The 26468-nt window shown below is 39.4% G+C and overlaps 1 protein-coding gene across 2 annotated transcripts in view; it reads left to right on the forward strand.

The window, feature by feature from the left end:
- spop (speckle type BTB/POZ protein) overlaps positions 1 to 26468 on the forward strand; it is a 126954-nt gene that overhangs the window by 41983 nt on the left and 58503 nt on the right. For both annotated transcript variants that reach the window (XM_072561728.1, XM_072561729.1), the window contains 2 exons: positions 1456 to 1545; positions 23014 to 23162. In XM_072561728.1, coding sequence (XP_072417829.1) covers positions 23085 to 23162 — 78 coding nt within the window. In that variant the 5' untranslated portion in view covers positions 1456 to 1545; positions 23014 to 23084. The remainder of the gene's footprint in view (positions 1 to 1455; positions 1546 to 23013; positions 23163 to 26468) is intronic.

The raw sequence follows: 26468 nt of genomic DNA on the forward strand, positions 1-26468 counted from the left end.
CACCTCACATTTGTCTGGATTAAATTCCATTTGTTATTTCTCTGCCCAAATCTGTAATTGATCTATATCCTGCTGTATCCTTTGATCGTCCTCCTCACTAACTGCAACTCTGCTAATTTTAATGTCATCTGCAAACCTACTAATCAGACAACCTACATTATGCTTCATTTTGCATATTACAAACAACAATGATCCCTGTGGTACACCATTCCAAAAAGTACACTCTCACCGCTATACTTTTCTATAACCAAGCCAGTTTTGTATCCATCGAGCCAGCTCACCCTGGATCCCATGAGAGTCTACCAGCTTGCCGTGAGGTGCCATACCAGATGCCATATTAAAATCCATGTAGACAATATCCACTGCCCTTCCCTCATCAATCATTCTTGTCACCACCTCATAAAAACTCAATCAGGTTGGTGAGACGTGACCTTCCCTGCATAAACCCCTCACTAACAATCTGTTCACTTCCAAATGTGAATAAATCCTGTCTCTCAGTATCTTCTCCAATAGCTTTCCACCATTGATGTCAGGCTCACCGACCTGTAATTACCTGGATTACCTGTTTTCCTTCTGTCGTGACTTGAAAGAAAAACATGGCAAGAGAAAGCATCTCTTTTCTTTAAGATAAACTCTTTCCTCCTTTGTATGATTTGTATTTTTAGATTGCATAAAGCAAACATAATGACAATTTCTTCAGTTGACAGTTGGGCTTAAATTGCAGGTTTCTTATTTTGGGTGTTAAAAGCATTGAACATTTGATATTTCTCTGGGTTTTTATTTTGACGTCAGCGTTGCTGATTGTTGGAACAGACATATGTCAAGTTTGAATTTCATCACACATATCTTGGATTTACAGAGATGAATACCCTGCTTTTCAGTTGTACATATTTTAATTAACTTGCTCAAACATTTACATATCTGGAGCAAGTGAGATTTGAATCTGGGTTCTCTGAGCCAGAGATGGGGACAATTCTACTGTGCCATAAAACCATTACTTGTCAAATTGGCATTTTCTGGGACACACCAACTTAAGTAGTAGCTGTCGTTGGGATTGCGTCACTGTTTTGTGCTGCTATTTCAGCAGAAAAAAAGAGGGAGGGAAGTCTGAGTTAAAATCCAACTTAAAGCTGACCCTTTAGGGTCCTTGATGGTGGCTGCTATCAAAGTAGCCATGACTGCCTTGTGGTCTGATGCAAGTTGACTTTTGGTTACATTTGGTTTGGTGACCAAGAAGGTGGAGAAACCATATTGAAAAGCGAAGTTTTTTTCCCTCCAAGTAATTTTTGTACTTACTAAATATTGTCAAAATTCACGCATTCTGGTTTTCTTCAGTTGATATCCAGTACGACTAATGCCAATTTTCTAATACTATTAAAAGTAAAATGGAAGCACTGTTTTAAATAAAAATAAAATGAGGCAAGTTTTTCAGCAACTTTTAATTTTTTTTTACAGGAATGATTATAACTGAATTTTGCGGTTAAAAGGTTTCTCGCAGTACTCCGTGGTATTGAAGTACAGAGACACTGTGATAAATTAAGAAAGGTGAGTGTTTTTCAGTGCAATAAAAATCATCTCATTCTATTTGAGTATCAAGTGGTTAATGAAGTCCAAGGTGCGTATATTCATACACAGGTTGCATTTGTGCTTTTAACATATCAACCTGATTGGTTGGTTGATTTATACCCGTACACCTGTAATTGGGTTGTGAATTGGTTATTGGATTGTGACTCTAGTAAAGGTGTTTTGGAAGTTCACTTTAATCTATACTGTAGAGTGCAGATGGATGTGTTTTTATTTGACTCTACTCATGGTACCAAAGGTACCACAAATCAGTGTTTGAAATTTTAAGCTACATTTGTCTCCTGTTTCCTTTTTCCTATAGTCACCCACTTAGCAGATATGCAGACTTCTCATGCAGCACTGCCATTCTGAAAACACATTACTGAATGTTTCCATGTTTTATTACATGTGACTCAAACACCAGCCAAGGAATTTTTGGAAAAACATTGTCAAGCATTTGACCATCAATAATGCCTCAGAAAATGTGGCAATTTGTCATGAGAGGTAGAAATTGAGTTGAGATTTGCTACAAAATCAGGAATCACTTTTGACAGATAATGTCTTTGGAGGTTTGACATCCGAAAGCCCTGAATGATTTGCATTATTTCTGTATCAGCTTAGTGAAAAAGGAATTTGCTGGCAATCTGCCTACAGGTGTCAAAGAATTGCCACATTTGTTCTACAACTGAGAATGAATCTCACTATAGACATTTAGGTCTGGTGCTTTGTCAGAAAAAAAATCCTTGTTAATTTAGTACACTGACATGTACCTTGACCGAAAAAGAAAAATGTAACAGAAGTCTCTGTCCTTTACCTGGTAAGTTGTTTGTAATGATTTTAAACTAACATTTTAAAAACAAATCTCCATTTTAAAAAAAATTTGTCAGGATTGAGGCGGATAGAAAGGATAAAAATACCTCTTTCTTTCCCCCCCCCCCCCCCACCTTGGGTAAGCTGCATCTGGAGTACATTTTTTAAATTCCAGACCTCAAAGATACATTCACTCGAATGATACCAAAGCTTTAAAAAAAAATGAAAGGACAAAGTAGATAAAATTGGTTTGCAGTTCTGTGTTGCGATAATTAAGTTCTAATTGAGTTAATGAAAATGATTTAATAGATGAGCTATGACGAATGTCTCTTGGCACACCAGTTTTAAGATTGGGGCGTAGCATTTTAGAGTGAACTTAGGACACATTACTTCAAAGAGTTGTGCAAATATGGAACTAACTCCTCAAAAAGGCACTGATGCTGGATTAATTGAATGTTTCAAAACTGTGATACATTATTTGCTGGTGATATTAGGAGTATGGAGTAAATAGAGTTAAGGTTCTGATCAACCATTATAGTGGAGCAAGGCTCAACTGGTTGAATGGCATTCTCCGGTTTGTATGTTAGTACTGCAATTTAAATTCTTGTGTAGCCATTCTACAATGGTTTATTTACTGACAAGTGGGAAATAAGTAGCAGGTTTAAATGATAGGGAGTTGAGCACAAAGCAGTTAAAATTGTCAATTGCAATTATTGAAAATAATTGCAATTAAAAATTGTCAAGTATACATTTAAACTAGCATTTCTGATGTCATTATCAGGAGTATTTAAGATGTAGAAAGTTTTACTTCAATCTTCCGGAGAGTGAGCAAGAAGCATTGTGTTGTATAATCTTGGTTAGTCTAGTGTATTAGTGGCCATGTTGCTGAATGCACATTCTGAGCTCCTTGTGCTTGGTGGAAAGTAACTTAAATTGCATCCAGTGCAAATTTGGAGCCATCAATTATTCAACTGGCAAAAGGTGAAACAAAGGTGAGTTGTTGTTGCTGTAGAGGAATATGGCAGCAGGCAAACTTTAGCAATAAAATTGTTAAATCATATATTGCAAAAAATGAAACTGGATTGGGTTTAAAATAGTTTCTCAGTACCATGTATGCCTGGTTTGTAGACGGTAGGTTTTGTTTCTTGACTTCCAAATAATGTTTTTGATATACCAGGAAGACTTATTGTGTACAATCCCCACTAGTGTATGCAAAATGGAAAATTGAGGGATAATTATATTTGCATGTTATGTCTGTCCAAGTGTTATCATGCAATTCAGCTTTCATGAAGAGGGAGGGGAAGGAAAAGAGACATTGGAGTCTTGCCCTTAGAGAAAGGTTTCAATTCTCAACTGGCTCTGAGAGAAAATAAGTGAAAGTAGTACTGGTACATGTATTAACCTTTTGACTAGCCAACTCTAACTGCAAGTTGAGCAGGTAGTAGATTTTTTAAAAAAGTTTGTCGTCATTTTACATATTTAATGTTCGTTTTATCCTTAATACATAATTCCTCAACCTTGTCAATTAATTCAGTGTGGGTAGTTCTCCTATAACTCAGTAGTTGTTCAAACAAAACCTCGCTTAATACAAATAATGGGGCCTATGGGAAAAATGAGGTTGGCAAAAAGCATCACTCACGATTGCTCAAACCTCGCCCAAAAGTGTAATGCAAAGTATAGCACAGCCTGAGTGAAGGTTAAAATCCTATTTATTAACAAAACAAAAAGTTATCACAATACACTTTAAAAATGTAATAAAGCTGCTCTCTATACAGTACCTCTCTCAGCTGCTCTGTTGGCAGCTGGCATTGGCACATGCATAGAATGGCATGAAAACTGGGGCACTCATCGCTCATTCACGGAGCAGTACGAAGACCAGCACCAATATCGCACGTGCGCAGGCACGGGAGCATGCACAGAATGGCAAGAACACTGACACATGCAGAATGGGGCGGAGATTTCGGCGCACCCATTGGTGCATGCACAGGACGAAGTGCATGAACCGATCCTCACTGAAATTGCACTGTTGTCAACGAGGTAAGTGATCTCCAAAATACTGTTCCCTATTTCTTTAGCAACGTTATAGCTAAATTGCGTTGCCGAAACCTGCATTATACCACAACTACCTGTGTTTGACCTGATCAGTAGTTTGTTGATAACACCGCTGTCTGAAGTAAATTGGAGAGAATCCAATGCAGAGGCACTGGTAGTGTAGAATTGTTACTGTAGGTGACACGACATAAAGGGCAGTTGATTTATAAGGGATGCGCGATCACTAACAGAAGAACCAAAGCTTTCCTAAAGTACTCCGATATGTCATCCTACTGGTGCTTGTGTCTTAAGAGTCATCTGTACTATTCCAAACTTGACAAGAGCTAAATCCTACTTGGTTACAAATTTATTGTCAATTATTAGATTACTCTATCTCCAGTTTGGAAAGCTAACTTGGCTTGGTAACTGCTTTACTTCACCTCTGAACCAGGTTGGTAAGTGCAGATCATATTTGGAAAAAAAAAAGTAGTAAAAGCTTCCTTTAAGTGTAGTAGCAATAAATACGTTTTTAAGAGATCTGTGATATGTGCATGTTTCTGAAAATGGGCAATGTAGCAAAATTACTGTCTATGCTCATGTAAAAGTTGATTTTTTTTTAAGCTAGTTTTTTAGTCAGAAACTAAGGAATCTGCTTGTGGATGTGAAATATTTTCAATGAGTTGAAGCTTACCTCCCCTTATCTCACTGTATTGCAGAATTACTAGGCCAGAGATTCTTCTTACCAACCCTGCCCACAAAAATCAAAGTATTTTCATTCTTGAGTTGTAATTTTTTAAATAATAACATCTGAAGATTGAGAGTTAAATACAGAAATGAAATTCCTCAAAAACAAAGCCATATTCAAATTTACACAATTTCATTCTGTTTTTAAGCATACTGCTTAACAGCAGAACATACAGAATGTGTAATGAAAATCCATTAAAATTACCTTCCTCCTTGACCTTTGAACCAAATAACTCCTGATCATCTTAATTCATGGTGTAATTTATCAGCAAAAATGCCATCATTGACCATATCATTCCATAAGTAATCAGTTTTTTCTATCAAGTGTGCAAGTGAGTATAGAAATAGGAAATTAGGGCAGATGAATGTGTGGCTCGAAAGTTAGTGCAAGAAGGAGGGTTTTAGGTTCCTGGTTCACTGGGACTGAATTTGGGGAAGGTGGGACATGTACAAATGGGATGGTGTTTCACCTGAATCAAGGATGTTAGTGCTAATGGGAGGAGATTAAACTAGTCTGGTGGGAGGGGTTATAGAATATTGATGAAAAAGAGACATTATGCTACAGCAGTGGAAGCACATCAATTTCAGTGATGTTGAGTCAGTAAAGTAAGGCAAGGCTGAATAGTTTTTATGTTGATGTTACAAGTGTAATAGGTAAGACTGTTGAGTTAATAGTGTTGACTGACACATGTAAATATGATATTGTGGCCATCACAGAAACATGGTTGAGAGAAGATCAGGACTGGCAACTCAACATTCTGGGGTATAGGATGTTGAGGCGATACAGAGGAGGGTATAGAAAGGGTAGTGATGTAGCACAATTGACTAAGGAGTCAATTACTGCAGTAAGGAGAGAAGATATGGAAGAGTTCCAATAAGGGATAGCGCAGTGTTGGATCTGGTTCTAAGGAAAGAAGCCTGGCAAGTGTTGGAATTGGCAGTGGGTTAACATTTTAGTAATAACAACCACTATGTGATACTGTTCAAATTTGTTCTGGGTAAAGAAAAGGATGGCCTAACAAATGATAGGGCTAGGAGAAAGCAGATTTTATTAAAATGAAACAGGATCTGAACACAGTTGACTGGGATCAGCTCTTTGAGGGTAAGTGGGGGGCATTCAAAAAGGAGCTGGGGAGAGTACAGATCCAACATGTATCCTTGGAGAGAAATGTCGGAGCAATAAATTAAGAGCACCCTGGATGTCAGGACAATTCAGGACTGGGTAAGGAAGAGGAGTAGGGCTTTTAGCAAGTCCAAAGGGAGCAATTCAGCTATGCGCTGAGTGGAATATGGGAAGTGCAGGGGAGAACTTAAGAAAACTATTAGAGCAAAAAGGGATCATGAAAAATGACTTGCAAACTGGATTAGGGAGAATCCTAGGACATTTTTAAAATACACCAAAGGCAGGAGATTATTAAGGTTTTCGCAAAGGTCTGTAGCTCTGGTTGTGGCTGAGGTAGTTGGTTAGCTTGCTGAGCTGTTTGGTTATCCTGCAGGCGTACTGGGTAATATCATTAATGTGATTTCTGTGAAGCGCTGTTGTTTTGCTGCTCCCTCTTTCCCACCCCCCCCCCCAGTATTTGATTTTTAAGAGTTATGAGCTAACCAACTATCACAAGAGGTTAACTGGGGAAGAGTAGGGCCCCTTTGGGACCAGAAGGGCAAACTGTGCGAGAAGCCACAGGATATTGGAAGGACGTTCAATGAATATTTCTCTTCAGTCTTCGCTCTGGAAGAGGACATAAGTACAGAATTTGGGAAAAGGGACCATGAGGAACTTTCACAGTTTGGAATAGGAAATGAGGAGGAAGTGGAGGCTCTGTCGGACTTAAAGACGGACTGATCCTCTGGCCCGAATGAATTGCATTCCAAGCTGCTGTGGGAGACAAGGCAGAAAATTGCAGGTGATTCAAATTTTTAATTCCTCTCTGGCCACAGGGGAAGAGCCAGAAGACTGGAGGATGGCTAATGTGGTTCCACTTTTCAAGAAGAGTGGTAGAGCTGAATCAGGAAATTAGAGTCTTGGTCAGTGGTAGGGAAACTAATAAAAAAAATTTATGAAGGAGCAAATTAATAGCCAATTGGAAAGGCATTGGTTAATTAGGGATAGTCAACATTGGTGTTAGGTTCTTTTCCTGAGGTTTCACACTAGGTGCAATTCGCACACTCCAACTTCTGCAAACAGTTAAGTTTATTAAAGCCTGTACAAGCTAGGTGACCCCTTTGATACACATGCGAAGTCCAGTTGAGAAGCCCTGAACGAAGGAAACACATCCCCTTTATACAGGTCAGTTGGTAATGCTCACAGGTACTCCAGCTGCTTCCACCTCTATAACCACACATTACCCCGGATACAATAATGGTAGGATGAGGTCATCCTCAGAGATAATGTAAATGCCCTAATCCTGGGGAATTGTTGTACAAATAATTTCCTGACTGTGATTACCCAAGACAGTGTGGGTGTGATGTCTTGGCTTCAGGGCGGCTCTGCAAACAAGTTTTGGCTTTGCTACTTCCCTGCACGATGTCTGTGTGATATACTTCAGTATCAGGGGGATGATCTTGCAAATGAATTTGATTGGCTGGGTGATGGCTATGAAAGTATTTCTGAATGGAAGGGAAGAGAGCTTGACAATAGCAGTAGAATGGTAATAAATGGCAGCCCAAATGAAGTGTGGATTACAGTTGATAGTCATCTAAATTCCTGCATGCTGTCTTTGAGAAAGAATGTCATCCCACCATACACTTTCAGAATGTTCAGCTTCTTGGAGAAAGATGCATAGTTTAATGCTTTGACATTACATTAATGTCCGGAGAGAGAGTGCAATTTAATGTTTTAACATTACAATGGTTTTGTCAGAGGGAAGTCATGCCGAACAAATTTGTTAGTTTTCTGAAAATGTGATCGTGTGTGGACGAGGGAAATTCAGTTGATGTGGTTGATATGGATTTTAGCAAAGTTTTTGACAAGGTCCCACATGGGAAACTGATTTGAGAAGGTTAAAATACATCCTACTGAAAGTCAATAATGAGTTCCTTTATTTGTTGGCATTGAGAGCTCGGTTCATCTCAATGCACCATTTGAGATGAGGCAAATCGATAAAACAAGAGGCTGTTTTTCTGATACATCTGATGAACTAAACCCTCTAATCTGGGGTGGAGTCCAACTCTGATTTAACAAGAGAATTACCAGTTACCCCTCTGAGAAGTTAGTGGCTCAGCTTCCAATGGAGGATCGTGCTGAACTCACCATGAGTGGGAATCCCTGCAGGGACTGGTGTGAAGAATCCTACGTGAAAGCCATGCATGCCCTTACTTTAATGGTGCCAGCATAAATCTGTCAAAGGCCACTTTAAATACCCAAAGCTACGGGCAGTAGAGGGGTGTGTAAGGTATATGGGAGAGGGGCTACATTAGTGTTATGATCGGGCCATGAGGTAATTTCCTCAATTTGTTATAGTTAAACTGCTGGATGAGGAGGGATTAATTAGCCAGTCACCCACCTCTATGGTTGGTTGCAACATATATGTTTTAAAAGGAGCCAATTTAATCAAACTTTGTAGTTCACACACTATAATGTTCGGCCACTGACACACAAACCAAGGTTGAAAATCATTTTTAACCCCTCAGTTTTCCCTGGAAGGGTAAAAGCACAAACCTGCTGCAGCAGATAGCTGAGTCGCAGTTTAGGAATTAGCCTCTGCTTGTCTCTTTTAGTTTTTGACTTTCTGTTCAAAGTTTCCCTGTCTTTGTACAGGTGTAACATTCCAGAATTTCTTTACAGACAGCTACTGAATTTCCATCCAGTGTCAAAATGGCCATCTTAGCGCTCTCTTGAAAAGAAAGTATATGTTGGAATTAAAGTTATGTCTATAGGTGATGCAGAACTTTCACATGTGGTCATGACAGTGTGTACGATGGGTAAGGTACTAATGCTCTCAGCTAGTAAGGGAGTTTGGCAGCAGGTGGTTGAGGGGTAAAAATATCAAATTAGAAAGAGGGTAGTATAGCAGGTAGGTGAGGGGGTGGCGTCGTAGGGGGGATAATTGGTAAAGTGGTAGGTGGGATTATGTGGTTGGCAGGTGGTTAATGGGGTTGGTTGTTGGTTGGTTAAGAGGTAGGTTGGCAGATGGGTAATTGGGGGGGTTGGCAATGGGTGAGGTAGTTTGGCATGTGGGTGAGGGAGCAAAGGTGGTGGTTGACTGAGAGGTATAGAGAGTCCTGTGAATCAGTGAGATAGCATTTAATAGAATGGGTGATGGGGTGTAGTCATAATGTCGATGGGGAGTTGGAGATTGAGGGGGCCCAGGATTATCATTACTTAGGAGTTAACATGGTCTCTAGCCGTTCAACACTTCCTGGGTAACTATCCAAATTGTGTATCTCTAACTCAAAGTTAGGGTTGTTTATAAATGGATTTGAATTAAAGGTCATTCAGATTTTTGCCAAGGCCCCACATGGGAGATTAATTTGAGAAGGTTAAAGCACATGGAATTGAGGGAAACTTGGAGAGATGGATCAGAAACTGGTTTAATAGGACTTAAAAGATTAGTGATGGAAGGCTGTTCGAATGACTGGAGGCCGGTGTTCAGTAGTGTACCACAAGGATCCCAGTGTACCACTGTGTGTAATGTGTACAAACAATAGGTGAATATGCAAATTTGCAAGGGACACCAAGATTGGTAGAGTGATTAATATAGAAGAAAATGGTTCTGGGTTAAAGGAAGATAAATCGGTTGGTCAGATGGGCAGACCAGTGGCAGTTGGTAATTAACCCTGATAAGTGCGAGGTGAAGCAGTTTGGAAGAAACAACAAAATGAGGGAGTACTTAATGAATGGCAGGAGACTAGAAGAACACAGGGATCTTAGTGTAATTATTCACTGATCCCTGAAGTTGGTAGAGCATGTGACTAGGATTATTAAGACTGCATACGGGACACTTCCTTTTATCAGTGTAACATAGAGTATAGGAAGTAGGTAATGTTGGCGTTGTACAGAGCTTTAGGCCTTGGCCTTAGTGTGTACGGTTTTGGTCACCTCACTATAGGAAGTATGTCATAACACTAGAGGGGGTACAGAGGGTGGTCACCAGGATATTGCCAGGGATGGAGAAACTGAGCTTAGATAGGCTTGGATTGTTTTGTTTAGAGTCGAAGAGACTAAAGGGGAACATGGTTGTTGGTGCATAAAACTTGGAGTGTGGACAGGGTGAGTAGAGAGCAACTGCTCTTCTTGGTTGAGGGGTCAGTTACAAGAGGGCATACCCTTTTAGTTAAGGGGTAGGAGATTCAGAGTGGATCTGGGGAAAAAAACTTTTCTGCCTCAGTGGCTGGGAATCTGGTTGAGAAGGTAGTGCAGGCTGGAAACCTTACAACCTTTAAAAATTTGGATGACCACTTCAGATATCATAACATAGAGGGATATGGGACAAGTGCAGGAAATTGGGATTAGTGCCCATTTAGTTTTTGTTGGTGTAGAGTCAATAGGCAGAAGTGTCTCTTGTGCACTTTATGAATCTATACTTTGGATAGCTCAACTTTCTTGAAACATTTCACAATCTCCATTCTGATTTAATCCTAAACCTCCCCAGGGTTTGCGAAGATTACTAATGTTGAAGTTTGTATGCAAACCTTTGGTGAATTTCTTCTCTTCCACTCATCTAGTCTTTCCACTTTTTCTCCTGATGCCCTTGAGTGGCAGACAGTCATTCTGTGGTTGAACAACGCTGCAAAATCGCATTTTTGAGATCCACCTTCAGGAACAGTATTGACAAGGTGTGATAACTTGATGTCCCAGATGAGAATGTTGTAAAGGCTCTCGAAGAGACTGCACCTGGTACATTGCCTGCATTTTTAATCTGAGGATGGAGTGAGTACAACAAAGGTTTACCAGATTGATTCCTGGGATGGCAGGACTAACACATGAACATTAAACTGTATTAATTGAAGTTGAGATAAATGAGGGGGATTTTCATAGAAAGTTATAAAATTCTAACAGTACGAGATTATAGGAAGGATGTCCCCCATTGACCATGGAGTCTCTGTAAACTTGCAGGTTGAGTCAGCTGTTAGGATGACAAATGCAATGATGGCATTAAAAGGACTTGAATATAAAAGCAGGGATGTACTTCAGAGGCTCTATAAGGCTCTAGTCAGACCACATTTGGAGTATTGTGTGCAGTCTTGTGCCCCATATCAGGAAGGAGGAACTGGCCTGAAGCGTGTCAAGATGCGATTCAGGAGAATGGTCCCAGGAGTGAAAAGCTTAACATGTGAGGAATATTTGAGGATTCTGGGCTAATATGTGATGAAGTTTAGAAGGATGAGGGTGATCTAATTAAAACATACTGAATGCCCTGGATAGAGTTGATGTTGGGAAGATGTTTTCATTGGTAGGAGAGACTAGGACCCGAGGGCACGGCCTCAGAGTAAAGGGAAGACCTTTTAGGACGGAAATAAGGAGATGCTTCTGCCAAAGAGTACTGAATGTTTGGAATCCATTGCCACAGAAGGCTGTGGAGGCCAGGTCATTGAGTATTTTTAAGACTGAGATAGATAGGTTCTCGATTGTCAAGGGGATCAAGGATTTCGGGGAGAAAGCGAGAGAACGGAATTGAGACTTATCAGCCCTGATTGAATGGCAGAGCAGACTCGATGGGCTGAATGGCCTAATTTCTGCTCCTATGGTTTATGGAGTCCAGAATCAGGGATCACAGTCTAAAGAATATGGGATAGAACATTTAGTACAGAGCTAAGGAGACATTTCTTCACACACAATGGTGACCCTGTAGAATTCTTTGCCACAGAAATCACTTGAGGCCAAAACATTGTTTTCAAGGAGTTAGTTTGTGGTGCTAAAGGTTCAAAGTATACGGGGAGAAAGAGGATACTGAATCGGATGATCAGCCATTATATTGAATGGCAAAGTGGGTTGAAGGGCCAAATAGCATACTTCTCCGATTTTCTGCTTACCTATACCTAAGATTTTATTTCTTTTTTTTTGTCGTTGGAAAATCCAAAATTACTGGACTATATTTTCTACCCTTCCTCTCACGCTCCCACTTGGTTCTTCTGCTTTCTGCCTTTCTTTGAAGGTGAACAGAACTCCTTTTGGGAATTGCTGCTTTGGGATTGTTTTTCTCTCTCAAATATCAGTGTTGGCTTAAGCTTTGCCCCAGCAGGCACAGATGACAGCACAATGATGAAGCTGCTCCATTCATAGCCTGTTGTCTTCATAACTGTTTTCTTTCTCAACTTATTCATAAAATCATAGAATCCCTTCCTCACCATTTGATTGACATGTCAAAACCCTTGAGTGTCAGCCATGTTCCTCTAAAAAAGGCCAATGTATGTTGATTCTTTTGTCAATGTTTCATTATAAGCTACTGAAATCCGATGAACTATCATCGAGTTCAGCTGGGAGTTACCATGAAATCTTGGTCTCTATTGCAGTACAAATTTCTATCTGCTAATAGACCTTTTGCATCATCCAGGGCTGGCCTAAAACTTTGCAATGCATAATTTTGCTTGTTTGAAGGTGAGAATTCTGAAAGATCAGTGAGAAACTAAAGTTGATTTTGGTGATTTTCGTAGACATATTTCACTATTTCATTTTCTGACTGTGACCATATAGTAGTCTTTGCTCTGTATGTGTTTCATTTTGTTTGGAATTTCCCAAGCTATGTAGGGAGCTTTTTCTATTATCTTGAATTCTGGAAATGCTGCAGAATCATGTCTTGTGCATTCTCAGCAACTTTTATGAACTGAGCAGGTTACCTGCTGATATATTTTAATGCCATGTCATGTTCAAAAATCGCACAACACCAAGTTATAGTCTGTCAGGCTTATTTGAAATCAAAAGCTTTGAGTGCTGCTCCTTTCTCAGGTGAAGGAACTTACAAAGGAGCAGTGCTTCGAAAGCTCATGGCTCCCTGGTGTTTTGTGACTTCTGACTTTGTCCACCCCAGTCCAACGCCAGCATCTCCATGTGTCATGTTAGAGGATTGTAGTGGCGAGAACACAATGCGCACACCATTTGAAGTGATAACTAGAGTGCATGTTGACTTGCATGAGCTGAACAGCACCAGGACGGGTTTGACTTCAATGCTCAGTAAATGGTCAGTAGAATGAGGTTTGGATTTTTTTGGCCAAAACACACAAGAGTTTTACGTAAGGTCAACTATTACTCATTTGATAAATAGTTTAGGTCTAATTCTCCTTCCAGAGCATTGAATTCAAGTTGTAATTATGTTTTGTTATAAATGTTTTGTGTAAAAGTGGGAAAAAATCTTGTTTCTGTCCATTTAAAAGGAATTAATTTTTTGAAGATGAATAATCTGCTTCAATCAATATTGAATGGTATACTGAGACTTGAACCAGTTTTGTGAAATCATAAATTCCTGTCTTTTGCAGTTGTCCCATATTTCTAAGAAATATACTAATGCAAATAGAGTAAAAAATCACATGACACCGGGTTGCAGTCTAACAGATTTGTTTGAAACTGCAAGTTTTTGGAGCACCAGCTATCTGCCTGAGGAAGGAGCAGGGGCTCCGAAAGCTTGCGGTTTCAAATAAACCTGTTGGACTATAACCTGGTGCGATGTCATGTTTGACTTTGTCCACCTCAGTCCACCGCCTTCACATTGTTAATGTAGATAGACATTCGCAGCTTGTAATACACCTCAGTTGATTGAATGTCAGCTCACTGAACTTTGGGTTAGATTCAGCTTGCAACATGCACCTTGCGTCTTGACTGTATCACGAGATGTTGAGATTGTTCAGAGATCTGTCCTGCATTTTACGTTTGGATAATAGCTAAGTACTGCCGATGCTGGAAATCTGAAACAAACACCAGGAATACTGCAGAAATTCAGTAGGTCTAGCAGCTATAGAGAAGAGTCATACTGGACTCGGTGTTTCTATCTCTACAGATGCTGATTTTCCTCCAGTGTTCTGTTTATTTTTTTATTTTACATTTGTCAGCTTGGTAGCACATGTAGATTTTTAGATTGCTGGGAACACTTTTCAAAATGTTGTCAAAATTAGGTTATTCAATAACCATTAGTATAAAAAGATGCTCACTAGATAGATGCATCTGATCTCTTCATATTCGTTGTGCTGGGACAAACTTTGCTGCCTTATATGCACCAACAGGGAAACTGGTGATGCATTATTTTTCCGGTCTATTTAGGAGTATGAGTTTATTTTTGCATTCATTCATTCCCTCTCAGCTTCCTATAATGTAATTTTTTTTGATTAATACAGTGAGGAAATTCAGGAACTTCATGTATTCCTTGAAACACATCTACAAAGCTCTTGATAGTTTCTATCTTTATTTTCTTTTCCAATTGTATACAAGTTTTGAACTTTCAGTTCTTTGAAGCTACTGGGTCTGGAAGACTTAAATTGTTTTAGAGCAGGAGGTGGTGAGGATATTTTTGTGTGGTGAGGGTTTCGTTTTTGTGTGCATGGACTTCTTAAGGCTTTCAATCGTATTGTTTTTATGTTGACGTTGTTTTTTTGGTTCTGGCAGTCTTGCTATCTTGTTCAGTATACATGTTTTCTTTGTTGGTTATGTTTCTAGTAAGACTACCATTTGTTACCAATTCCCAATAGCACTAGAGATAGTAGCCATCAATGATCATCTTGAGCAGCTATAGTACATCTGTTGTAGGTACAACCACAATGCTGTTGGGAAAGATCCAAATTCTGTAAAAAAAAAAGGTCATGTAGTTTCAATTTAGGATGGTGTTGGCTTGGAAGGGAACTTGTAGGTAGTGATGTTCTCATGCACAGCTGTTTTTGTCTTTCTATGCCGTAAACGTAATCAATTTGGAAGGTGTTCTCAAGGGCATTCTTGTAGAGTTTTTGCAGTTGCATAGTATTCTTGTTACCTGCAAATTCACTACTTGCAGATCCATGTACTCATGAGGCCAGACCCATCGTTTTGTTTCTTCTTATGACTTGTTCAGTCTGATAGCATGGACCCTTGTGCTACACAGGAGAGGAACAGTATCGGCAATGTTTGGTATTCATGGTGAGTCTGTTCCCCTATCCCCTCGAGGATAGCATGTACATGCTGCAACTGTGTACAGGTGAGTTAGGGTGAATCAGTGGGCGGCTTTGTGGTGTTGAGTTTCTTATTGGAACTGCACTCATTGGTATAATTGGACCACAGGTCTGACTTGTGTTCGAAATGTGGTATACACAGTTTGAGGGGGGAGTAAATAAGTTTGCCGCAGAATTTCAAGCTTTTGACCTGGCCCACTGGCTGTATTATTTTTGTGGCTGCATCAGTTCTGGTCAGTGTGGTAACCTCCAGGATTGTGGAAGTTGGAGATTTAGTGATGATATTACCTTTTTTTTTCGGGGGCGATGGTTAGATTCTCTTGTTGGTGATGATTATTGCCTCGCACTTGTGGGACCTGAATGTTACTAGCCTGAGCTTAGATGTTGTCTGGATCTTGCTGAAAATGGACACAAGCCTCTTCCGTGTCTGAGTTGTTATGAATGATGTTCAACATTGTGCAATCATTAGTGAACCTAATCATTTCTCAGCTTATTGAAAGCAAGCCATTAAAGTAGCTGAAGATGTCCTGGGTTGAGATGGTTGACTCCAACAATTTGTACTGTACTACACGTGATTGCAGACCTATTGCAATGTGGTTGACTCTTAGCTGTCCTCTGACGCACTCTTTGATTAGGGGGAGTGGGGGGAAAAGGAGTTCCATGTATTCAAACAGCTGTAAATGCTTCTATCTTTAACTACTTAGAATTAATTTGTACATTAATTGCTGCCTTGCAAAGTCAGTACTTAGATTCAAAATCTTAACAATCCAGATTTTATATTGTGCTTTAACCTCATGCATAATTTTGATATAATCATTTAACAAGATAATGGGAGAGTTATTAAATATTTTGCATCTTATTTCGGGAAAGAGGATACAGTCTTCAAGATCGATGAAGTACTAAAAATAAATCAAAGGGAGGAACTTCAGTCAATATAACTTTATAAAAATTACTAGTGGAAATAATAGGTCTTAGAATAGATAAATAAATCTCCAAGGCCTAATAATTTCCACCACAGGGTATTAAAGGAAGTAGATGAAATTTTAGACACCCTGATAATCTTTCAGGCTTTTTTTTTGTTTTGAGAATTGTGCTGTTAGACTGGAAAATTGTGTTACTGTTACTTAGGAAGGGAGGGTTAAATTAGTTAACCATAGGCCTGTTGGTTTGTCAGTTGTAGGGAAACTGCCCCATAGATGGAAGAACCTGCCCTTAAGAATACAGTAACTGAGGACAAGCACAAATGTGAGCGAATCAGAAAGAACTGGTAATTGCTTTGTTAAAAACAAACTAGGTCTGGCTAACTCAGTTGAATGTTTTTGAAGTAAGGGAAGAACTGATATTTACAGAGTTTTAGGTTCCACATAAAACAATTGACAAAAGATGAGTATGTTAAATAGCAAGTAGCCTTCTGATTCTGATTATGGTTGGGAGAAGGGAGGCAGAGGGTGGGAATTAAAAGGTCAGATTAGCAGAGTAAGGTAAGAGTTGTTACCTAGAGATTTGTTGAGGTTTCTTCTTCTTAAGAACAATGTTATAGTGCAGTTAAAGTAATTAAAAGTTTCAAGATGCTTCACAGGAATTTTAAAAATAAAGTATGGCGTGGAATTGCATGAAAAATGTCATATGATTAAAACTTATTCCAAAGTGGGCTTTACGGATTCACTTCAAAGGAGAAAATTGGGGTAGAGTGTAGGCAATTGAGTTGGCATCTGAATTGTGGATGACCTCAAGTTTATGAATGGTACAATGTGAAATATCTGGTTGGAGTGTTTTGGAATGGTCAAATCTTCAAGTAATGAAGTAATGTATGAGGATTTCAATGAGAGCTAAGAGGATGAAGTTGGGTAAAGTTCCAGTGGTGGAAGTATGTAGTCTTGGTAATGGCATGATTTGAGGTTGGAAGTTCACTTTGGGGTTAACTGTGACACTAATGCTATGAGTACACAAATTTAATCTTATCTGTTCTGAAAGGGGTAGAGGCAGTGGCAATATGAATTGAGTCTCAAGTGGGGATTGGAATCCTTTTTTTCAATCTTAATGGCATGAAAGTCGATGAACTAATTTCACTTGCAAGTAGGCTGGCAGTAAGAGGAGGGATTTAAGAAGATAGATTGCAATAGAGAAAAGAAGCTGGGTTATCTTTGTATTCCAGAATGATTCTGGAACAGCGAGCAGTTTTAACTGATGGAAGCAAGACATTATTTATACTTTGGTCCAGTCAGATCTGACAGTTGATGACTGACTGTCCGCTTCGAGCTCTGCAATCCTCCAGTGAATAGAGATGAAGGCATTTGGACGAGGGAGGGACCAAGGATAATGGTTTTATTTAGACACTGATAACCAAAGTGGAGGTGAAGGTGGCAATTGAGTAAATTAACTGTGAAAATATTGACAAATGGAGGACCAAAGACTAAATGGTTTGGACTTTAAAGGCAGAATCTAGAAGTATAAGGCAATAGATTTTTTTTTAATGCATATGAGATAGGGTTGGGGTATTGATGGTAAGTGACATAAGAAAATGATCTTGGGGAGGGCCTCAACTGTGATTGAAGCAGACTAATGCGATCACTTGATGGCAAGAATGAATAGGACAACTTCCATGTTATGAGGAAATTACATGGAGGTAATGTTTAATATTAAAAGTGCAATGAACCCAGAAGAAAGAGAACATAATGAGTTGAGAGAGTTTGAAATTGACAAGGTTAAGAAATCTTCTAGTGCAGAGCCTTGGGAAGGAAAGCAATGAAGAAATCACAGTAATAAACATTTCACTGTAATTAAGGCAGTCCAAAATTAGTTTGAAAGCAGCGTGAGTGTGGAGTAAGGTGAGATCCACCAGAGGAGTAGAGGTAATGCCAAACTGATCCTGTGTTAAATACCACAGTATCACCATGTTGATCATGACAAGGTGAATGGTGAAGGATGCAGCCTAGTGGTGGGGTGGGGGTGGTGTGGGGTGTGGGGTTGGGGAGGGTAGGAGGTGGTGAAGAAATGCTGGTGTCATCACCTTTGCCAACTTTCTCTCAAGGCTGTGATGTCAATGCCATCATCAATAGGTTTGTGGAATAGCCTTTGTAACAAGGGAACACATTCTGGGGTTGGAGGGAAATGCATAGAGGGGTGCTGATAACTGCTCTGATAAAGTCCACAGATCAGTAGTGGGAAGCAATGTGTTACATAAGATGGGCAAAGTTTGTTTCCAGTGGGTGCAATGAGCAAGAAGGCTGATATGAATGAGATGGGGCTTGATGCAGCTAATTAGCTAGTTCTGAGTGCCTTGATAAGCCCATTGCAGGAACCAAAAAAAAAGTGTGAAGCTGTAAGCTTATGTATCAGAACAGAAATGAGGCAAGAATGCAAGAAAGGTTTTGAGTTGGGAGGATAGTGCTGGAAGATGAAGAAGTGATAAAAGGGCGGCACGGTGGCACAGTGGTTAGCACTGCTGCCTCACAGCGCCAGAGACCTGGGTTCAATTCCCGCCTCAGGCAACTGTCTGTGTGGAGTTTGCACATTCTCCCCGTGTCTGCGTGGGTTTCCTCCGGGTGCTCCGGTTTCCTCCCACAGTCCAAAGATGTGCAGGTCAGGTGAATTGGCCATGCTAAATTGTCCGTAGTGTTAGGTAAGGGGTAAATGTAGGGGTATGGGTGGGTTGCGCTTCGGCTGGGCGGTATGGACTTGTTGGGCCGAAGGGCCTGTTTCCACGCTGTAAGTAATCTAATCTAATCTAATCTAATAGTAGATTTGAGCTATAGGGAGAGGCTAAACAGGCTGGGGCTGTTTTTCCTGGCGCATCAGAGGCTGAGGGGTGACCTTCGAGGTTTACAACATTGAGGGGCATGGATAGGGTAAATAGGCAAAGTCTTTTCCCTGGGGTCGGGGAGTCCAGAAGTAGAGGGTGTAGGTTTAGGGTGAGAGGGGAAAGATATAAAAGAGACCTAAGGGGCAATTTTTCAAACAGAGGATGGTACATGTATGGAATGAGCTGCCAGAGGATATGGTGGAGGCTGGTACAATTGTAACATTTAAGAGGTTTGGATGGGTATGTGAATTGAAAGGGTTTGGAAGGATATGGGCCAGGTGCCGGCTGGTGGAACTAGATTGGGTTGGGATATCTGGTCGGCATGGGCGGGTTGGACCGAAGGGTCTGTTTCCATACTGTACATCTCTATGACTCTCATAGAATGTCTTGTAGAAGGTCAAGCAAAGAGTATTGAAAAGGGGGAGAAAATGTACTGTCGTTCACAGTAGCAACAGAATGAAAATGCTTAAAAACTATGCTATTGAAACTGATGATAGTAAAGAAGGTCATGGTATGGTGTAGTTCAGAATTATGTATGGAAGTGCAGTGGTGGTGCAATGATTTTGAAAAGGTAAACTCTGCATGAGTCATCAATGAGCAGTTGTCCAAGTCTGTAAATGAAGGAAATTAAAGTCTAGAAGTTATTTGAAGGTACACTAATGGAAGATATTGTCAAAAGTGTGACAACTCAGGAGGTGTAGACTCTCTGTAATAGGAAAGAAAGCTAATGAAGTTGAAAAAAAAACCCATAAAATCCACAAGCAACAGAAGTTTGCTCAGGAATAAACTGGAGCCAGATATCTGTCTGTCATTGCTGTGTGGAGGAAGAACAGTGGATTGGTATATAGTATTTGATAAATCCTTGACAAAAATGAATGCTGATACTTAAGATATCAGAAGAGAACAAAAGACCCCATTTATATATCTGCATTATGGTATAATTGGCACAGCCAAAAGTGGAAAAGTGGCCTTGATGTTAAAAGGAGTACAGCCCCAGACTAAATGTATTGTAATTCAAAAGCCAGCAAATTAATTGGGTTTGAGAGAATGCAAACCGCTGAATGATGACATCACAAGTTTTAACATTACTTCACAACTGTTCTTGACTGTTCGTTCTAGCCTTGACTTTGACTAATCTTCCTGCCTGCTTGGTTTGTCCCATGGATATTAAAGCCACCCTCCTCTTTTCCTCCTTGGCTCTTCTTAAAGTTGAGGGTTTTCTTGTATTTTCTCCTCAGCAAATGTTTTCTCCAAAATTGGTGGAATTGAAGAAATGTTTAGAGGGATGTAAGAGTTGGGATGAGGTTGGAATGTCAGACCCCAAGAACCAGCAGGTTTCACCCTGCATTGTTAAAATGGCCTTTGTCAAAAAGGACTGCGTTATCTTATCTTTCCTGCTTCTAGTAGAGCTTAGAGTCGTACAATCACAGAATCCTTACTGTGGAAGCAGGCCATTTGGCCTGTTGCATCTGTACCGACTCCCCCTCCTACCCTATCCCTGTAATCCTGCATTTCCTATGGCCAATCCACCGAACCTACACATCTTTGGACTGTGGGAGGAAATCAGTGCATCCAGAAGGAACCCACGCAGACACTGGGAAAATGGGCAAACTCCTCACAGACTGTTGTTTGAGAGTGAAATTAAAACCAGCTCCTTTGCTCTGAGGCAGCAGTGCTAACCACTGAGCCACCATGCTACCCAGATTGCTCAGGTTAACAGATCTCCAAGAAAGAGGGTTAGTATTTCTGTCTAACTTTCTCATTTAAATCCACATTCTGAGATGCTACATCCTTACAGATGAACATCCATGCAAGTTGTGGACAATTGGCCTAAATGGTATCACTATTAGTCCTTGCCACATTAAGAATTACAGTAGCAGGAAAATTGATGTGCTCTTCTCAGGAACACATCGAGGTGTACTGCAACTTCTGGTTTTCAAACATGAGTGCAATTGCTGCAAGTTGTAGCGCCCTTGCTGCCCTAAGTTGAGGCAAACATTTCAACACTCAACGCTATTGGAAAAGAAGTTTGAGTTATTAATCTAGCTGAGGACCAAGTGTATTTTACTTTTACATGTTGCTTGTCATTACCAAAATTCACGGGTGGAAGATGTATATAAATGTTTTCATTGTCGGGCTTTTGTACAGTGATGCTATTGCTCGAAGTTTGTATTCCCTCGTTTCCCCTGTTATGCATGCCATATTCTTCAATGTCATTCAATAGCTGTTTGGCATTATACTGTTAACTTTCACCTTGACAAACTTTGCTTATTTTCCAAGTCTTATCTTATTCCTCTGAACTTTGCTTTTCTGAATTATTTTGATATTATAAAATTTAATAAAAGATTTCTTGGTCTTGGCATTCCCATGTAACATTAAAACCTTTTTACTTTTGATAAGAATCAGTTGACCTCCATCAACAATTAGGCTGCAGCATTTTTAAAAAGAACAGAGTTGTAGCAATTGCTTCAACTGTGTTGGCCACAATACCCTGTGGGGAGTTAAAAATAGATCAAAGTGCTTCAATAATGTGCATGTTTATTCCCTCGAACGTTTTTGTTTTTGAGATGGAGAGTATTCTTGCTTGACAGTTCTATATGCTAGCCGAAGTGGTAGTTTTAAAGTAACTTTTGGCATACTTGGCAACACTGCAATCACTATCTATCTTGGCTTATCAGCCTTTTCAAATGATAAATGGGTTTTCTGGGGGCAGGGTGGGGAGTTCAAGAGGATTTGGTTCTGTAGCTTGGTGTTGTGACCTCATTTTGGTTTATCAGGTGCTATGGTACCTCAATCTCTGAGATAGGAGAGAAATCTACAGCCTACATTGATCCTCTTTGACAGTTGCATTATATCGTAGTTTGCAGCATATTTCTGTTTTTACTACTTCTCTAGATTTGTAAGAAATTAATGAACAGGATTTGCCAGAATATTGTATTGGCTGTTCAAAATATCAGCTTGTCGTTCAGTGAAAAGAGCGTGAAACTTTGATAGCTAATTTTGAAGTCTGCATGTGCTTTCTGATCATCAAACCTGTACCTGTCTGCTTTTGACTGTTTCAATGAGATGTTGGTGCCTTGATCTCATTGGGATACCAACCTTGATGATTTACACTAATTATGCAGTTATTTGTGTTGAATATTTATAGTTCTACAAATTCCCAATAAATAATATTTACTTATTTGTTCAAGCTGCATAGTGTGCTATGTTAGACAATCTACCTTTGCAGATGCTTAATGCCAAACAAGTCTCTGATGCATTGTAGCGCAGTGGTTGTCTGTTTTCCTGTATCATTAGATGAATAGACTTTGTGTCTTCAGTCTACTCCATGGGCAGAGCAATTTGTGTGCTGATCTTTGTTAGTATTTCACATGCTCAGCATCTTGTGACAATGGTTGTTGATGGAGAAATCCCAAATACAACCAAAAGTAATCCTACTATCTACCTCTTGGTGTCTTTTTAAAATACTACTGAAAGAATGATGTGGATCTGTAACTTTATGCACTTTTACTGCTTACCCAGTATTAAGAATGTACTACTAGTTACCTTTCTATCCCATTTTCTGATGGTGAGCAAATAAGTTTTGCTTAAGTCTCTTTGCTGGATAATGAATGGTAGTTATATAGCAAAGGTTTAGGCATCCAACAGTTAGCAACTGCATTTGAAACAGCTCTGGAAAATGAGGCTCAACTAGTTTTTCTGTTAATTCAACTCAAATTAACTCCACTGGGCTTGTCTAACCCCTGATGTTATCAGCTTAATGAATGCTGTAGAATTTCTAAGCTGAGATGGATATAGTAAATATGTTGTAAATTCTTACAAAGTGAAATACCTAGTATGTTAATTAATCATGTAATATTGTAAATTGTTTTCTTTTGACAGTATTTCTTTAATCTCTAAAATGAATTTCAAGAATATTATGATAATTTGGTTGCATCAGGCAAAATGACCAAAAATGCCAACTCCCTTTAACAACTGTGTTCACCTTTTTACAGTAACAGGATAAGGTTTCTACAGAACTCTTTTCATCTGCCTTGAGAAAACCTGAAGAATAGTTAAGCTGGCGATGTCAAGGGTACCAAGTCCTCCACCCCCAGCTGAAATGTCAAGTGGACCTGTGGCAGAGAGCTGGTGCTATACACAGGTAGGCTGGTCCTTTTGAACAGTTCTTTACTGCATTTTTTTGGTATGGAAGAAACGTTAAGAAATGTATATTGGCACTAGCCAGCTGGTTATGCCTATTTTGTAAAAAGCTTTGGTCTCCAAATTATACTTTTCAAAAGTTATGCATAATTTTTTTCATTCATTTTTCAGAGGTGCTGACTCATGGCTGAGATTTAGTGTGATGGATTTCCTTGAAATCCTTGATGGATTTCTGTTCTTCATGTGTGGGGTTATTTAATAAATGTCTGTTAACTGAGAATAACATTACTGCCAAACTTGATTATAGGAGCTGGAGTAGATCATTTAGCCCCTTGAGCCTACTGTGCCAAGTTGACAGATCATCTACCTCAATGCCACATTTCAACGCTATTCCCATAATCTTTCTAATTAGTAATTAGAAACCTATATGCCAAATGTATCTTCCCTTAGGCAGGGGGATTCAATTGCATGCAGTATACCAGAAGCAGTTTTTTTATAAATGTTCCACAATGGAGGAAAAAAAAACTTATTTGCTTCTGAACTCAAATCTTATGGCAATAATGCTAACATAATGTTGCCTTCTGAATTTGTGTCCGTGCGTGCTGGCATTTGGTTATTTGTCAAAAGGGATCTGTGTCCTTTATTCATCATAAGACTTTACAATCTTTCACTACATAAGAAATACACTGCATCCTCATTTCTCCTCCCAAAGTGGATGTAATATCATATTTCCTCTCGATATGTTTCTCTTGACACTGTCCAATTAGGTAATTATTTTTGAAATATCCAGTAATTACGTTCTTTATAATAGATTCTGGTATTTCCCCCCCACTAGTGAGGTCAAGCTATTTGATTTGCAGCAGCATGGTTGTATTTGTAATTTTCTAATCTGCAGGTATTTTTGCAGAATTATTAGAATTTTGGAAATATTTCCATGCATTTGCCACCTCCATCATCTCTTTTAATACTGTAGGATGAAGGGCATCAGGTCTTTGGAATTGTGCACCTCTCAGCCTCATTAATTTCTCAATACTAATATTTTGCTAATACTAATTTCTTTCAGTTCCATTCTTTTACTCAACCCTTGGATCATTATTATTTTGGAGAGACTTGTATCTGTGTTCAGAACAAGAAAGCGCACACAACTTATTTGGCTCCTGTCTTTTTTTTATTTCCAACTGTCAATTTTCATGTTTTTGCCTGTAATAGGCTTGCATTTCTTTGATCTTTTTCCTTTTTACATACATATAGAAGCTTTAACAACCCACTTTTTGTTTTGTGCTATTTTATATTGTGTTCTCTCTTTATCAGTTTGTTGGTCCTCCTTTTGAATTCTGACGTTTTTGCAATTCTCAGGCTTTCTACTTTTGTTTTGGCATCTTTGTAAACCTCTTCCTTTGCTTTGATGCAATATTTAATATCCTTGTCCATGGGTCCTCAGTGACTTGAATAGTGGCTGAGAAATAAACACCAGTGCCATTGCTGATTAGGAATAATATTTAATGTGCTGATTTGTCAGGCTCAGTTTGCTGCCATGTCAGATTCCAATCTTTACATTCTCTCTCTATGCGGCCTGACTATTTTTCCATCTTAGTAGATTTGAAAAGTTTTAACCTGTATTATGCCTAATCATTTGAAGTGTTTGTGAAGATCTGTAGCTTGGAAGCTGGTTGGTCAGTTCACTGAGCTGGTAGGTTTTGTTGGCAGATGTTTCGTCCCCTTTCTAGGTGGCAGGAGTGCTATGTTGGCTCTTGTGAAGTGCTGCTGTACTGTTCTGCTTTGAGTTCACGTGGCTCTGTTTGAGCTGTTTCCGGTTTGTGCCGGTTCCAGTTTTCTATTGCAACAGTTTGACCTGGACCTGAAGCACAATGTGTTTGTTGATGGAGTCTAGGGATGAGTGCCACGCCTACAGGAATTCCCTTGCTGTTCTTTGTTTAGCCTGTCCTACTATCTTTGTGTTCTCCCAGGACCTGTGAAAAGAACACTTATACAAAGTCTTTGCTAAAAACTGATACGCCCACAGCTTTGTCCTTAGGTGCCTGGTGGCTAAGCAACACCAAGAAGACAAGACATGCCCCACCACACTGGCTACTGTCCCATACATGAAAAACATTTTGGATCTGACAGCTAGACTGCTCCGACCACTAGGGATCTTCACAGCACAAAACCGACATCCATGGTCAGCGGCCCACCAGAATAAAGGACATGATACCTACTTTGCAGGACGAATGTAATTTACAAAATCTCATACAGTGATTACACTAAGGTGTAGGATAGACAGGCAAACAGCTAGCGACCTGCATCCATCAACACCAACTAGCAAACAAGCGACACAACTAAATCTCCTTGGTATCCGTACACATGGACAACAAGAAATGAATTTGACTGGGACAATGCAATGATACTAGGACAGGCTAAACAAAGAACAAGGGAATTCCTGGAAACATTATACTCATCCTTGGATTCCATTGACAAACACATTGACCTGGACCCGCATTACAAACAGCTGCAATAGACAACCAAAACCGGAACTGGCACCAAATGGAAACAGCTCAAACAGAGCCACATAAATTCAAAGCAGAACAGCACAACAGCATTTCCCAGGAGCCAACACAGCCCTGAAGATGTCATTTAGAAAGGGGAGAAAATGGCTGCCAACACACCTACCAGCTTGGCGAACAGACCAATAACAAATGCCTGACCATGTTGAGCAGCAGTTGAAAATTTGAGTATTTTCAAATTATCTGCAAGAGCTATAAACTTTCAAAATCAAAGCTTTTATTACAGGGTGTTCAAGTGTGTGGGATTTATTGACCACACAAATGTGTGTCTTTCATGGCTTTGTGTATGACGTTTAAATCCATGTTGTTGTTTTCAAAGATTTCAAGTTTGGTCATTATCAGCATTTGTTTGATGTTTCATGTTTTGATTTAGGAGTAATCTGTTGGTAAACCAAACAGATCTTGTGCAGCTTTATCAAACTTTGAGGACTTCGAAATTCATAGGTCTTAAATTCAAAAGACATGCTAAAAGAGCTGGATTACCAAGGCTCATGAACTAAAGGCCCAGTTTTGCTACCTTGCACTTATTTTTGTAGCTAGGTGATTTATTGGAGAGGCTTTCTTTTGTCCATTAACAAGTATAAAACTACCTAGTGCTTTAAATTCTACAAGTATTTTTAAGTTGCTGCTTAAGCATGCCTAATACATTATTGAAGCAATTTACTATTTTTAGCATATATTAAAATACAATGGCAAATATTTGATATAGAATTTCTCAGTAATTTTTATTTCTGAAATAAAACTAG

Source organism: Chiloscyllium punctatum, chromosome 42 (genome assembly GCF_047496795.1).
Source record: "Chiloscyllium punctatum isolate Juve2018m chromosome 42, sChiPun1.3, whole genome shotgun sequence".
Taxonomy (NCBI): domain Eukaryota; kingdom Metazoa; phylum Chordata; class Chondrichthyes; order Orectolobiformes; family Hemiscylliidae; genus Chiloscyllium; species Chiloscyllium punctatum.